A 15,832-nucleotide genomic window follows, 5' to 3' on the forward strand; every position below is an offset into this window, starting at 1 on the left:
TGCGATTTACAAGAACTAAAAACTGCAATACCTATATAAAAAGAGATTAACTATTAACCACTGTTTTTTCAAAAAGAAAATGTTACATGATTGTTGTGTGGGCCACGTGAACACGTTTGGTGGAGCTTGTGACACTTTTCCTGCGATTGTTCCCTTTAACCTGGGCCCCTTGATGCGCTCTGTGCGCCAGAGCAACGCTGTGATTGGACCGATCTGGTTCCACATCAGAGCAGCTCTGTGATTGGTTCATTTTGGCTCCACATCATAGCAGCGCTGTGATTGGTCAGTTTTAACTTCAGATGAATGGGGTGACTTTTAGGTCGCGAAACAGTTCACGCCTTGTAAGTCGTGTACCACATTTCTCAAAACAAGATGCCAGAACGCGCGATTTTCTCTTATAACGTCATAATGGAAGCCCAAACGGATACGTTTACGTTCTAAATCTAGTTGAAGCACAATAGTCGGTCGTGCAGTGTCACGAACCCTAAATGTGAATAAATCACCACTTTAAAAAGTTTGTTTTAAAACTACACCTCCATCCATGACCCTGACGTAATAAACGTTCCAGATGCATACTTTCGTTTATGGTCTGAATTTTTTAAATCTGCATGACAGTAAAAGTGCACATGGGGACGCAGTGTGCTCGCAGACTTTGCCCTAGAGTGGCAGTATAAAGAGAGTTATTCGAACACGTCCCGTTATACGCATCAGTTTAAGGTGGACTACAGACACTCATGACGCTCATTAGTTCACGAGCATTTTCCACTCTTTCACACTGACGATACCATCCGTACGAGACTGAGCGCTAAAGAAAACATCTGCCTGAAGACTAAGGTAAGATGCATTTCAATAGTCTTGCTGCTGGCCATCACGCCGAAGAGATTTAACCCCCCCAAAATGTCATCGGAAACTGCGCTGTCTGGGGCAGAATGACTCGCCTGCGACCTCTCGAATGCGGATGATACTGTTCGCGGCGTGTCTAGCATCATATGACTTTATCAAAGATTAGAAGCGTTAGCTTTTACGTTATGTCACACGAAGCCGTTCTTTATTTGTTCTGATGAAGAAGACTTAGCAAAACGTTTTCTGAATCGTCTTGAAATGTGCAGTTGAAGTTTTTGATCTGTTGTTTAAAGGCGACAACACGATCCTATCGAGTAGTTGACATGGCATGTAAATCAGTGACAGCAGTGTACTGCTGTGAGACATGCTATAAATAATCTGCTTTTATTTTTTTAACCAATCGTTGAATACTTATGTCAAGGTTTTATGACTTATACATTCGGACCTTTTGTCACTTTATTTGTTTATTTAGGTGCTTAGTTATTGTACGATGGTTTCTGAGTGCATTATGTCTCCAAATTGCGATCATTTTCATGCACATTTACAAATTGTTCATAATCAATACACGACTGTACCATTTTAATATACCAAATTGGTGGTGTCATGAGATGTACCATTTTCATATTAAGATATTTACATGAAAACCTCTCAAAAGCATATACAATTTCATCCCAAAATCAAATGAAGACAATTAAGCCCATTTGTAGGACATTTTTTTATATTTTAAATAAATATTTACTTTTGTAAGTGTGTCTGAACCATTATATGCTTTATGTGTTTGAGCCACTGGTTTTTACCAGGACCATTAATAGAAAACCTTCTTCCTCAAGTCTCATAGTTAACATATCTGATGGCAACAGCAGTGACACTTGACAGGCTCCTTTAAGAAACACCTCCTCCTCAGGCCTCCTCAGACTGCTGGAAACAATGTCTCATAATAATCTAACGTTCTCTGTGTTTATTCTCATCTTTAGTACTGCTAACACACAAAAAGGTTTTCTGAATTATAAGCACCATGTTTGACTTTTACTGAGCTACAAACAGGTGATCAATAGAATTTCACCTGATGGCTGGCAGTCCTTGCTGTGGGCAGCCATTTTTGCTGTAATCAATAAAGGTTCCATAAGGATTTATAAGGTTAACTTCTATTGCCCTTTTAAAACTGTTTTATGTTCTAAGACTTCACAGACAGGCTGAATGTATATTTGCGCTGACTCTCGTGTAAACAGCTGAACTAATCTTTATATGATTTCTCTCAGAGGTTGGAGATGGAGGCCTTTAATCACAGAGTTAACACTTACATTGACTCTTGGATGGGACCCAGAGGTAAGACTTTACTTGTATTTCTTGCCACCTTAGTTAAACTGTTCTTTTTGTTGTGTTCCTATATAGCAAACGTCTGATCAAACGTTGCAGGTTCAGCAAATAGAACATATGAAGAGTTCAGATGCAAAAGCCCCTAAATCCATCTGACGTATTTCTTTAAAATGAGCATTTCTTTCTGGCTACTTTGTATAGGTTTCTATGTAAGTACCGGTACTTCTGGTTGGGCTGAGGCTGGAATTTAGCCAGTTTGAAGTAAAAGTATTTGGACGTATACTATGTGTCAGGAGAATTCACTCAGTATCATTATCTCATTTTTGACCGAGATGGCTTTTAGCTGGTTTTGCATCTGAGCTCTTCATATTCTTACTTTATTTTCATAACTAAAACATTGTTTGTCACGCAGCCATGCAAGTGGTTTAAACAAATAATCTGCCTGTCAATCTGGCAAATTTTGACAAATCCAATGATTATATGCTGGTTAGATCAACCCAGTATATTGGAAACATTTTTTCCAGACTCATTAAAAAATAGTATTAACACAGATTTTTTTGATCAGATTTGAAGCAATTGTAGCCTGTGCTGTGAGTAGGCAAAGCAGCACCTGGCTTTGTGGGGGGAAAAATCAGCATTCTAAAATTCTCAAACTTCTGATTGCATAAGCCACATTTAAAGCTGAGGAACATTCAGAGGAACAACTGTGATTATTTACTGAACTTCCTAATGCCATTGCATATGTGTGAAGGTGATTCTATTCTACCATTTACAGATTCTCGGGTTAGAGGATGGCTTCTACTGGACAACTACATCCCCACTTTTGCCTTCACTGTTATGTACCTTCTGATTGTGTGGATGGGACCAAGATACATGAAGAATAGACAGCCATACTCCTGCAGAGCACTGCTAGTGCCATATAACCTCTGCCTGACGCTTCTGTCTCTCTACATGTTCTATGAGGTGGGCTTGTCATATAGAAAATATGTGTTTATTTGAAGAGGTCATATCACTAGAAATTTGAAAATTTGATTCATTTGAATGTACTTTGAAATGTGATCAACTGTGAGAACATACTCAGAATTTGAATCTTCTGACCCAGTCCAAAAAGAGCAATTATTAAAACTTGACCGTTCGTGTTTACATGTTGCTGACTATGGCTATGTGATCAGAAACTTGCCAGTCATTGTGAGGTGTTATTATTCCTAAACTCCAGAAAAACAAGAGTAAACTATGACACACTTCAGTGCAGACTGTTTTCTGTCAGTATACAGCTGCAGTTTTACATGCATTTCCATGCAGCAATAAAAAAAGTAGCTTGTTTAAATCTGAAGGTCAGAAAAATGCTGCAAAATGGGAATGAGAAAAGAAAATATGAGTGTTTTTGGAACTAAAATTATTTCTGAAGTCATTTCCTCACATTAAGTACAGCAATATAGGCTCTGACTTATTTTATTTCAGCGAGTTATTTTATTTTTATTTCATTTTTCAAATTTTAGTGTACCTAAAATAAATAAATAAATAAATACAAAATGACCAACTAAATGTAACTGTATTTAAACGTTTGTATATATGTTTCATATACGGGGAGTGGGCTTGGAAGCCTTGAGATCTAGATATTTGAATGTGGCTTGGACCTTAGAAATTGGCATTGAAATGACATGCACTTTGATACTGATGGTTTGACTTTTTGTAAATTGAGCAGGACCAACCAACTGATGAAACACAGTCCATGTGCACCTTAAAGTTCAGAGTCCTTTCTTGCCTAATTTGCACTATCTGCATTGCAAAACCGACACATTGCCTAGCATTCCAAATACAATTAACTCTAAATTCTGGATAAGCTCACAGATATGTTAGCTACAAGTTACCTTTAGTCTCAGCCATCAATAACCTGTTTTACTGCAGTCTTATTAGAGAAAGAAACCTCTAGGCTACAAATGTCCATGTTTTCTCTTTTAATGTTATAGTTCCCGCAAAAATAAAGATTTCTGTGATCATTTGCTCATTCTCGTGTCATTTCAAACACATCAGAACCTTTTCTTTGAAGATTGCTCCACATTGTGAAGAGACACAATAGCTTTACATCATGAATAGATTTATTTTAGTTTTTTATTCACGTATAAACACTGATCAACGCAGTTGCATAGAGCAAAAGAAATATGGTCAAGCAAATCTCAGATGTTCTTGCTTGATGTGGAAGTCATTTGACAAAAAATGGACAGAATTTTCATTTTTGGCTGAACTATGCCTTCAGAGTTATTGTCTTGATGTACAGATTAATGTTCCTCCAATAGTAGGCAGTCAGTGGTTATTTGGTTTTACAGTAAATGTTCAATTCATCGACATTTCATGCATTAACATTTCAAGTGCTATCAACACTCTCTGCTCCACTCGGATGCCTTGTTTAGACACAGTCTGCCCCCTTTCTTCCAGGCCAGCCCGAACCACCCCTTCTGCCCATTGGCTGTCTGATGTTCTCTGCGGACATCGTTCTAAACTCAGGGCTGCAGAGAGGGTGTGGCACAAATCAAAAAATCTTGCTGACCTTAGTGTGTATCGGTCACTCTACTTTTCCTTCTCTGCTAATGTCTCCAAGCTAAAAGGACATACTACCACAACAAAATTACCAATTTGTCTAAAATTTTCCCTCTTTTGTCCTCCTCTTCCTTCATCAACTCTAACAGCTGATGCAACATTCTTCATGAGTAAAATTACAACCGTCAGTGCACAATTCTCCACACCACAAACTGTCAAACACAATCTTACCAGCACACATACACTCACTCACGTCCTTCTCTCCACTCTCAGAGGCAGAGGTCTCCAAACCCATCCTTTCCAATCATCCTACAACTTGTCCGCTTGATCCTATTCCATCTCATCTCTTTCAAGCCATTTCTCCTTCACTCACTCACATCATGAACACATCCCTTTACACTGGCGTTTTTCCCTCAGCATTTGAGAAACCCACTCCTAACCCAGCACTTTTAGAGAATTACAAACCGTTATCCCTTTCTTCCATTCTTTGCAAAAACACTTAAACGAATTGTGTTCAATCAAGTCTTGGCCTTTCTCACACAGAACAACCTCCTGAACAGCGATCAGTCTGGCTTCAGAAGTGGACATTCAAGTGAGGCTGTCCTGCTCTTGGTTATTGTAGCCTTAAGACTGGCAAGGGTGGCTTCCAAATCTTTGAATACTTATCTTGCTGGATCTGTCCGCTGCTTTTGACGGTTAACCACCAGATCCCCCTGTCAACCCTCATGGAAAAGGGCAGGTCAGGATCTGCACTTCAGTGGTTGAAGACTTAGCTCTCAGATAGGTCCTTCAAGGTATCTTGGAGAGGTGAAGTGTCCAAGTCGCATTATCTAGCTACTGGGGTGCCTCAGGGCTCAGATCTTGGACCACTTCTCTTCTCTGTCTACATGGCATCACTAGGTTCTGTCATTCAGAAACATGGATTTTCATACCACTGATATGCTAATTGATGCTCAACTTTACCTCTCATTCCATCCTAATGTTTCGACAATATCTGCTCACATCTCAGGATGTCTAACAGATATTTCTTGCTGGCTGAAAAACCATCGTCTTCAACTCAACCTTGCCAAGACAGAACTGCTTGTGGTTTCGGCCAAACTCAAGAATTCATCACAATTTCTACTTCCAGCTAGGCACATCAACCATAACTCCTTCATAGACAGCCAGAAACCTTGGAGTTGTGATTAATGATCAGCTAAACTTCACAGACCACAATGCTAAAACTGCCTGAACCTGCAAATTTTCCTTATACAACATTAGGAAAATCAGGCCCTTTTTTCTGGAGCATGCTACACAACTCTTTGTTCAAGCTCTTGTTCTGTCCAGGCTGAACTATTGCAATATTCTCTTGGCAGGTCTTCCAGCCAGTTTTATCAAACCTCTACAACTAATCCAGAATGCAAGAATGCAGCTGCAAGATTAGTCTTTAAAGGGGTCATCGGATGCTAAGTTCACTTTTACATTAATGTGTGTTGGCAGTGTATGTACAAATCTACCCTATAATGATAAAAATCCATGCAGTGGTTTTTAATTAATTTGTAAAAATAATATTCCCTTTTTCAAATCGAGCAATTCTTAGATGCCTGTCGTTGTGGCGTCACACCCACAGAGGCCGCTCCCACGATAGTTGATTGACATGAGCGTTTTACCTCAGATCAGCTGTAACAGTCCGCCCTCTTTGTTTGGATGCCGGAGCAGGGATGTAAGTTATACAAGAATATCTCTGATTGAGTGATTGAGGTGTTGTGTTGCTGGATGTAATAATGAACGAGTGGTCGTCATTTACTCCCGACATCTGAGCCACTGAAGATGCAGTAGATTACGTTTGTTTGTGAAGGGAATGCACCTCCTGATTGACATATAGCCGTCTATGTTCGCGTGAATCATTTGTGATCCAGTTTCACTTACAGCAGAAGTGAGTATAAGGGTTTTTTTTTTATGAATCTTTGCGATCGGCTTTCCTAATAAAGTGCTAGTTAGCAAGTTTAGTGGCTAAACGTGGCTAAATGTGGCTAAAGGAAAGAGGCTCGTCTTTCCACAGAGAAGAGAGGGGCAGGGCGAGCAGAGCTCATTTGCATTTAAAGCAGCCTCGACCAGAATGAGATGATTTTTGCAGAGCTGATTTTGGCAAGGTAAAAAAGGGTGTTGTTTTACACAACTATTAAGAATTTTTAACCAAAGTATATTATAGACTTTTCATTAAGACCCTAAAGTATCATATCAACTTGTGGAAAATGGGCATCCGATGACCCCTTTAACGATCTGAAAAGAGCACGTCACACCTCTGTCTATCACTTTGCCCTTGCTACCAATAGCCACTCAGATAAAATTCAAGGCATAAATGTTTGTCTAAAACAGGGGTGGCGAACGTCGGTCCTGGAGAGCCACAGCCCTGCATAGTTTTGCTTCCACCCTAATCAAAGACACCTAAACAAGCTAATCAAGGTCTGAAGGATTACTAGAAAGCAACAGGCAGGTGAGTTTTAATTAGGATTGGAGCTGAACTCGAGCTGAAGTTCGCCACCCCCGGCCTAGAAAACAACCACTCTGCACCACTTTACCTAAATTCACTACTTCAGATTTCAGACCCTACAGAAGCTTGTATTCTGCAAGTGTACGCCGCATTATAGTGTCATCTCCAAGAGGCACAAAATCACTTTCACAGACATTTACCTTAGGGGTCATCGGATGCAAAACTCACTTTTTAAATGTTGTTTGAACATAAATGTGTGTTAGCAGTGTGTGTACACAACCACTCTATTATAATAAAAATCCACCCAGTGGTATTTTTGTAGTCTTTATAAGAAATATCCCATTTTTCAAATCAAGCCAATCTCAGATTCTCACGATAGTTGATTGACATAACTGTCTTACCGTAGACCCGCCCTGGCTGAGCTGTAACAGTCCGACTCCAACCGCCATATTTTCAACAAGGGAAGACAAGAATGTCTCAGATTGAGTGATTGAGGTGTTCTGTTGTTGGATGTAATAATGATCATAGTAATCATTATTTACTCCTGACATCTGAGCCACTGAAGATGCAGAGGATTAACGTTACTTTCGTTTTAGAAGGAAATGCGCTCGGCGATCTACATAAATGCATCTGTTCGTGCGAATCATTTGTGATGCAACTTCACCTACAGCGGAAGTGAGTATAAGGGTTTTATGCATCTTTGCAAATCGCCTTTCTTAATAATGTGCCAGTTAGGAAGTTTCACGGCTAAAGTAAACAGACCGGCTCATCGGGCGGGGTGAGCAGGGCTCATTAGCATTTAAAGGAACATGCAATAGAATGGCTCGCTCTAAACAGGGCTGATTTTGACAAGGTGAAAAGGGTGTTTTTTACACTACCCACACTAAAGACACATCTGTTCCATCTACACTTGACCCTCCAACACTAGCACTCTCTGTACTATTTCTATTCTATCTAGTTGTTTTCTTTTCTTATTATATAAAAACTTGACCTTCTAACACTAGCATTCTGTCTTTTCTTTCTGTTCTATTGTTACTATCTATTCTGTCTACTCTATCTGTGTGTACTGCGTTAACTAACCGGAACTTGCATAATGTTGCTCTTTTGTCGGTTTGATTGCTTCTAATGTCATAATTTGAATAAAACCATCTGCTAAATTAAATTAAAAGTAAATGTAAGTATACATTAAAGTAAGTGAATGTTATGTAAGTTAATTAAGAGTGAACATGAACTAACAATAAATACGAATATGTTTATAAATTAACATGTACAAATGTTAAGAAATGTATGTCAATGCATTAACTATCCATTTTCCAAAGTGCTTATGCTGTTTGTAGGGATGCTGGAGTTGTTTGTGAGTTATTTCATTTAAAGAGAAGTTAGCCAAGTTAGAAAGTGAATGCTGGGACTGCACTTTAGGACTTTAGAGAGAGGCAGTGGTGCATGCTGCTCAGTGACAGTCTCTCTAACAGCAAAATCAACCCTCTGACCCTAAGAAGCTCCATCAGGCCAAAGCAATTAAGGCTATATTGAGACAGATGAGCAGCGCTTTGTGTGCCCTGAATGTCCTTTGTGGAGATGTCCCCTTCTGAATACCACCGTCACCTGTAACGTAAGATCAGGCGTTAATGAGAACCTTATTTGAGATTTAATATAATTTTTATATATGGGACAGATGTGCAGCTTTCATTCTGCGTTTACTAAACTTGAACAAGGGCTTTATTCAAAATGACACAATGAACAATGACAGATTAGAGGATCACTGGAGATTTTCCAGGAGGTCTGCACAGTGTTCAGAGAGAGGTGAGAACACGATCATGGAAGACAGTTCAAAAGAATGAAAATATGAAAAATTAAGCACTTTTGTCCACTTTTCTCTACACGTCAGCAGTAAAATATCTCCACGCATCAGCTTTACACCTGCAAGCCTCTGCAGCTGTTCATATTGCGCTCAGTTATTAGGAAAGAGTTTTCATTTCATATACTTTCTCAAAGCTGCCTTCACAATAAGGATGAGCCTTGTTCTAAACATCTCAATCCTTTTAATGGCCTGCTTTGCTGAAATTGCAAAACGTGTGATAAATAAGAAACATTAAAACAAATCTGTAATGTTTTGAACTATATGCTGTCAGTTTTCAGCAAGTGTGCATGAATTCATGAGTTACATTTATAGTTGTATTTCCAGCTAAAAGTGTAAAAAAGAAATCTTGTAGTTTTAATATATAGCACTATTTTGTGCGCTTTGAACATAACTTTCCCTTGTGTAATGTAAAGCAATGCATCCTTTTTGTTTTAAAAAGTATTGGCAGGTTGCATAGGCAAGCATTAGCACTAATTCTACAATTTTTTACAAATTGGGAGGAACGGTTAAAGCAGTGGTGTGGAAAATGATGATTCATTCTGTTATCTTTCTGTGTCTGCAGCTGGTAATGTCAGTGTATCAAGGCGGATACAACTTCTTCTGCCAGAACACCCACAGTGGAGGAGAGGCCGACAACAGGGTAAAATGTCAAACTGAGTTTTATATTGTGTGAGATTTGAAAAAAAAATTAAGATTCAGCTTTACTCTTACTAAAGACACAATATTCCCCATGGGGGAAATGTGTGAGTGTACTGTTAAACTGGCTGCTCTGTTACACACATTGGGTATAAAAAGTTTTCCTGAAAGAGCTAGAAAGAGTGATTCTAGAAGAGTTCTGTATATGCAGGCTAATTTATGTCAGCATGTACTTGAAAAACCTCTTGGCTCTGCAGGGTGCTGGGTCATTAGGTTTGATGCTCTGTGGAGTCACCTCATGATCCACAGCATAGACCTGTGATGGTTTATTTCAAGATTTAAAAATGCTTCCTCTCTGGGTATCCTATGCAAATGTAATCATAAAATTTCTAACCTTATAAAAGAGGAAAGGTTATTTGAATATATGGTGAATGGAAACAGTTGTAAATTGGTCAGTAACTTTTCAAACAGAGCTTAGTGAAGAGTCTTCTTTTGACCCTTGTAAAAAAAAAAAGACACTTTAGTAAACTTTAAAAAGTGCTTATTACTGAAGTAATATACTTAAAATAAATATACTTAAGTGCTAAGTGAATGTAATGTTTTTAGACATTTTAATTCCATGTTGATTAAAGTTGAATGAAAATTCAGTATAGTTTAACTTTATATTAAATGTGAATAACTGATTTAGCTTTTTGACTTTTAGTCCATCTGAATATGTAATTTAATATAATTACTTCTACTGTCTGTGAAATATGATTACAGTATACTACTGACAAGCACTTATGTTAAACCAAAATATACTTTTATTTAATTTCTGTTTATGTAGTGTATATGAATATATTTGTAATTACACATTTATAATGATGAAATTGCAGTTTAGTACTTCTGTGACCCTGGACCACAAAACCAGTCACAAATAGCACGGGTATATTTGTAGAAATAGCCAACAATACATTGTATGAGTCAAAATGATCATTTTTTTTATTCCAAAAATCATTAGGATATTAAGTAAAGATCATGTTCCAGGAAGACATTTTGTAAATTTCCTACCGTAAATATATCAAAACTTCATAATAACATAATAACTAATAACTTCATTTGGACAACTTTAAAGGTGATTTTCTCAATATTTAAAACTTTTTTGCACCCTCAGATTCCAGATTTTCAAATAGTTGCATCTCGGCCAAATAAGTCCTATCCTAACGAACCATACATCAGTGGAAAGCTTTTTTATTCAGCTGATGCATAAATCTCAATTTTAAAAAACTGACCCTTATGACTGTTTTGTTGGTCAAGGATCAAAATTACGGTACTCTACGGTGCGTTAGAATAATAGTCAACACATCAAAGTAAGTGTACTTCTTTAAAGCACAACAAAAGGTTATTATAACAGCAATTTAAAAACAGAATTAAAAGTGTGTTAAGAAACTGTCATGAAATTGTACTCTCTTTAATTGCACTTAAGTGGTCTTCTATTTAATTAATATTATATTGTGTGGAAACAGTTATAATATATTATGTATTGATCAAAACCTGTAGAATTGTAAATCAGAAGTGGACTGAGAATCATAGTGATTTCTTGACTTTTGTAACATCTGATGTTGCATGTTTTTTAATGTCCTTGGTGAAATTAAATCTTGGGTGAATCATTCTCGTTTCATCTCTCCTCAGATGATGAACGTACTCTGGTGGTATTACTTCTCCAAACTCATTGAGTTTATGGACACTTTCTTCTTCGTTCTGAGGAAGAACAATCACCAGATCACCTTCCTGCACGTCTACCATCACGCCTCCATGCTCAACATCTGGTGGTTCGTCATGAACTGGGTGCCGTGTGGCCACTGTAAGTTCCTCACAGAGAAACTCCACTGGTTTTGCAGTCAAAGGTTTCTGAAGGAGCTTATGGTGCATTTTATATGCTGAATTATTCAGATGCATGAAAACAAAGCAAACAGAACAGGCTAAAAATGCTTGTCCAGGTGGTCTTTAAATAACTGTTTGCATAATGCAACATGGTATTTCAAGGTGTTTGTTCAGTCAATCTCTGGCATTAAAGGATCCATTCACATCTTAGAATAGATTGTAGTTACCGATTATTGATTGAGGTACATAATGCTGACTATGAGTGAAAAAAATTACAAATCATAATAAATCTGTGAGATTTAATTACTTATATATAATATAAAGTAGTATCATAGGGAACCTAATGTGATTCTTCAGTGGTTGATTTAATTTGTGATTGATAGTAGTTGAAGCAAATGAATTGACTAATACTGATATTACTGCTCTTTTCATCAGCCTATTTTGGCGCCACATTTAACAGCTTCATTCATGTCCTGATGTACTCGTATTACGGCCTCTCTGCTGTCCCAGCCATCAGACCGTATCTGTGGTGGAAAAAGTACATCACTCAAGGGCAGCTGGCAAGTACACGCTTTTAATCCAAACTTCTATAAGGACATTTATACTTTCTTACCTTTCTTATACTTTTTTTTTTTACTTTATTAAAATACCAAGTGCATTGTTGTAATAGAATATACGTTTACTGCTATTTTCAGTTAAAAAAGTCTAATAGGTTTGAATGACAAGGAAAATAGGACACCAAGTTTTTAGACTTAAGTTAAAAGAGAAGTCCACTTCCAAAATAAAGATTCACATATAATGTACTCACCCCCTTGTTATCCAAGATGTTCATGTCTTTCTTTCTTCAGTCATAAAGAAATTATGTTTTTTGAGGAAAACATTTCAGGATTTCTCTCCATATAATGGACTGATATGGTGCCCCGAGTTTGAACTTCCAAAATGTAGTTTAAATGCAGCTTCAAAACGATCCCAAATGCGGTTGTAAATGATCCCAGCCAAGGAAGAAGGGTCTTATCTAGCGAAACGATAGGTTATTTTAAGAAAAAAAAATACAATTTATATACTTTTTAATGTCAAACGCTCGTCTTGTCTTACTCTGCCTGGACTGTTTTTGTTCTGGTTCATGACAGTTAGTGTATATTGAAAAACTCCCATCTCATGTTCTCCATCAACTTCAAAATCATCTTATATCGCTGTTTTACCTTTTTTGTTAAGGGTGTTTGATCTTCTTTGCATGTTCACTTTGCAAAGGCTGTGTCGGTACTTCTGCAGCGATGTAGGATGATTTTGAAATGATTTTTGAAGTTGAGGGAGAAAATACGATTGGAGTTTTTCGACATACCTGTTTTGAGCCAGAATACACAGAGTTCAGGGAAAGAAAAGACGAGCATTTAAGATTAAAATGTATTTAAATTGTATTTTTTAAATGAAAATAACAAATCGTTTCACTAGATAAGACCCTTCTTTCTCGGCTGGGATCATTAACAACCGCATTTGGGATCGTTTGAAGCCGCATTTAAACTGCATTTTGGAAGTTCAAAATCGGGGCACCATATCAGTCCATTATATGGAGAAAAATGCTGAAATGTTTTCCTTAAAAAAAACATAATTTCTTTACGACTGAAGAAAGAAAGACATGAACATCTTGGATGACGAGGGGGTGAGTACATCTTTATTTTGGAAGTGGACTTCTCCTTTAAAGATCAATTCACCACAAGCAAACTTGTATTAGCTTATTTAACCTAACTAAAGAATCACCATATTCAGGAATGATCAGTAGAAGATCACTGATGGCTGTTTCCTCTTGCAGGTCCAGTTTGTCCTGACCATGTTCCAGACATCTTGCGCTGTGGTTTGGCCATGCGGTTTTCCAATGGGCTGGCTGTACTTCCAAATCAGTTATATGATCACTCTTATTTTCCTCTTCACAAACTTCTACATAAAGGTAAACAAATTCTCAGCATGGACGATATTATTTTATGAGAGTATGGCTTGAAAAATTGCTGAAAATGTTCATCTTCTTTGCTCCTCAGACCTATAAGAGACACGCGGGATCCCGGAAGACCGATTACTCGAATGGATCAATAAATGGTCACACTAATGGGGTGACATCCAATGAGAAGGTTAAATACAGGAAACCACGCGCAGATTGACGACACTTCATCCATTGACGCAGTAGAGGAGCTTCATGTATGTCTATCCACTTACCACACTACTTATCTTTAAAAGACTCCTTACATTTTTGCACACTGCAACCTCATGTTATTCATACTGAAACCAAAAATTAAGAAAAGAGAGCTACAGTTAGGGTCCAAGTTAGTGTGCTAGGGTATTTGTTGTTTTTCATACAAAATTGTTCTTGAAATACAAAGATGACTAACATTAATACTGTACTGATTTGCTCTGGTGTTTTCTCTAAGCTTGTTTGCAGACATAAAGAAGAATGTATTAAAAGAATTTACCAAGTATGCAGAAGAATGTCACACTTATGAGCTGAATTAAACAGTAGTAGCCTATACAATGTTTCTTTTTTTTTTTTTTACAGCACAAACAGATAATCTTAGTCATTAGAAGATAATAACTAACAATACATAAGAAATAAGAAATACTAAGAAAAATGGAAGCTAATAAGTTATATGGACTAATCGAGTGAGTTTAGTGAATTATTGAATGTTTACAAAAGAAAACGGATTGTTTTGTTTGTTAACACGGATGTAGCCTAATTTGTTGTAGCGCTGTATTATAGCTGAATCTAATGGAAACATGTCCACGTTGTATTTTACCCCAACTTATATATTTTCTGTGTATTTTTCATTATTCCCATTAGATTTTTTTCACATGATCACATGAAAACTTTACTGTACTGCAATGTCACGATATGTAGATACTTTACAGTTTAAATAATATGTAATGTTGCATTAGAGTAGTGAGAATCAGTGGCGGCTCGTGGATTTTAAAATAGATGAGGCACACTGGTTGTATTGGTCGGAGATCCCTGTCAATTGTTGTTATTATTTTTATTATTTGCTTAACCACTTTAAAATGGCTTTATGGTTGCTTTTAGTCAGAAATCGTAAAGAATACGACACACTTATAGCAAGCTAATAAAATTTCACTTATCTGGTCTATTACTTGAAGCAAACATCCATCCCTTCTTAAAAGTCTGTGATAAAAGAGAGTTGCCTGTTGTGTCATTTAATTAAGCCGACTGCTGTAGCCTATATCCAGCTTAGGCGTGTTCTCCCTTTATTTTTAATTTGTATATATACTGTTTGAATGACAGTTTGGTAAATCTGTCGATCAAATATTCAATATCGCTACTCTTCATAAGTACTTGGTACATAATCAGTGCAGCGGGAGACGTTCAAACTAATATCATGTAATTTACTTCTCTGTAATGATTGCGCTGAATGTGAACACTCGATGGTGATTGGCTAATAACAGCTCTCCCCTGGCCTCCCCCTTCCTTTCTGTATCACTTAGCGGTTGTAATTAAATCAGCAGATTCGGCACATTCGCGATAGAAAAGCACCACTGTCCAAATTCAGCAACATGTTATGGTATTACAGCTAAAAAAATACCCCTGACGAGCCGCCACCGGTGAGAATAAGGTTCTTTTCCACCCAAAATGTGCTAAAATTTCATGAATATAATGTTACGTGTTTAATAGTTGTAAAAAACATTTTTAAGCGTATAATTATTTGTTATATTTTCTTTTGATTTGTTGGTGAAAAATGAGTCAGGCGTGACCCAGGGTTTGAAATTCATCTAAATAGCCCTGTGCATGCATTGATAACTGTAAAAGGGAGGGGAAAAAATAGATCACAAATATACAATTGTTTGTTGTATATGAAGCTGTTGGCACAGATTGTACAGACATTGTGTTCATTGCAGTGTGCAGTTTATCAGTGTTTCAAACTTCCACTGAAGCATCTGTCTCCACTACAGTATCTCCAGCCTGCAGATGTCAATGTATTGTCTCGTCAGTGCTTTTCGGTTTACCTGCCTAGTCTTATATGAACCATTTGCTGGAAAAAAAAAAAAAAAAGAAGAAGAAATTAATAGCTTCTGTTTTATTTTCTGGTGTCAAAATGTCATAATGAGTCAGTAGTTTAGCACATCACTCACTTTTACCAAAACAATGAACAATGGCTGGCACTGTAATTACAAAGCACATTTATAACTCTGTAACACTTTCTTTTTCCACTGTACGTGCTGCATGTTAGGCATGGAAGGGAATGAGCACAATTCTTTAGACCCTATCCTGTACTGAGTCAGCTAAAACATGAAATCCGTTTCCA

The 15,832-nt window shown here is 37.3% G+C and overlaps 1 protein-coding gene across 1 annotated transcript; it reads left to right on the top strand.

The window, feature by feature from the left end:
- The first annotated feature begins 652 nt into the window (after positions 1 to 652).
- On the top strand, positions 653 to 15,589 carry elovl5 (ELOVL fatty acid elongase 5). Its single transcript, XM_051125369.1, has 8 exons — positions 653 to 834; positions 2,103 to 2,169; positions 2,936 to 3,123; positions 9,595 to 9,672; positions 11,340 to 11,511; positions 11,967 to 12,091; positions 13,342 to 13,476; positions 13,565 to 15,589. The coding sequence occupies exons 2-8, from the start codon at positions 2,112 to 2,114 to the stop codon at positions 13,682 to 13,684; spliced, it is 876 nt and encodes a 291-aa protein (XP_050981326.1). The 5' UTR covers positions 653 to 834; positions 2,103 to 2,111; the 3' UTR covers positions 13,685 to 15,589.
- Positions 15,590 to 15,832: the final 243 nt, after the last annotated feature.

Source organism: Labeo rohita, chromosome 13, assembly GCF_022985175.1.
Source record: "Labeo rohita strain BAU-BD-2019 chromosome 13, IGBB_LRoh.1.0, whole genome shotgun sequence".
Taxonomy (NCBI): Eukaryota; Metazoa; Chordata; class Actinopteri; order Cypriniformes; family Cyprinidae; genus Labeo; species Labeo rohita.

Bases quoted from the DNA above. Each gene is read 5' to 3' on its own strand.
- elovl5 (XM_051125369.1), top strand. From the start codon at position 2,112: ATGGAGGCCTTTAATCACAGAGTTAACACTTACATTGACTCTTGGATG. The intron at 2,170-2,935 runs GTAAGACTTTAC...TACCATTTACAG, and splicing joins CTCTTGGATGGGACCCAGAG to ATTCTCGGGTTAGAGGATGG. The intron at 3,124-9,594 runs GTGGGCTTGTCA...CTGTGTCTGCAG, and splicing joins CTCTCTACATGTTCTATGAG to CTGGTAATGTCAGTGTATCA.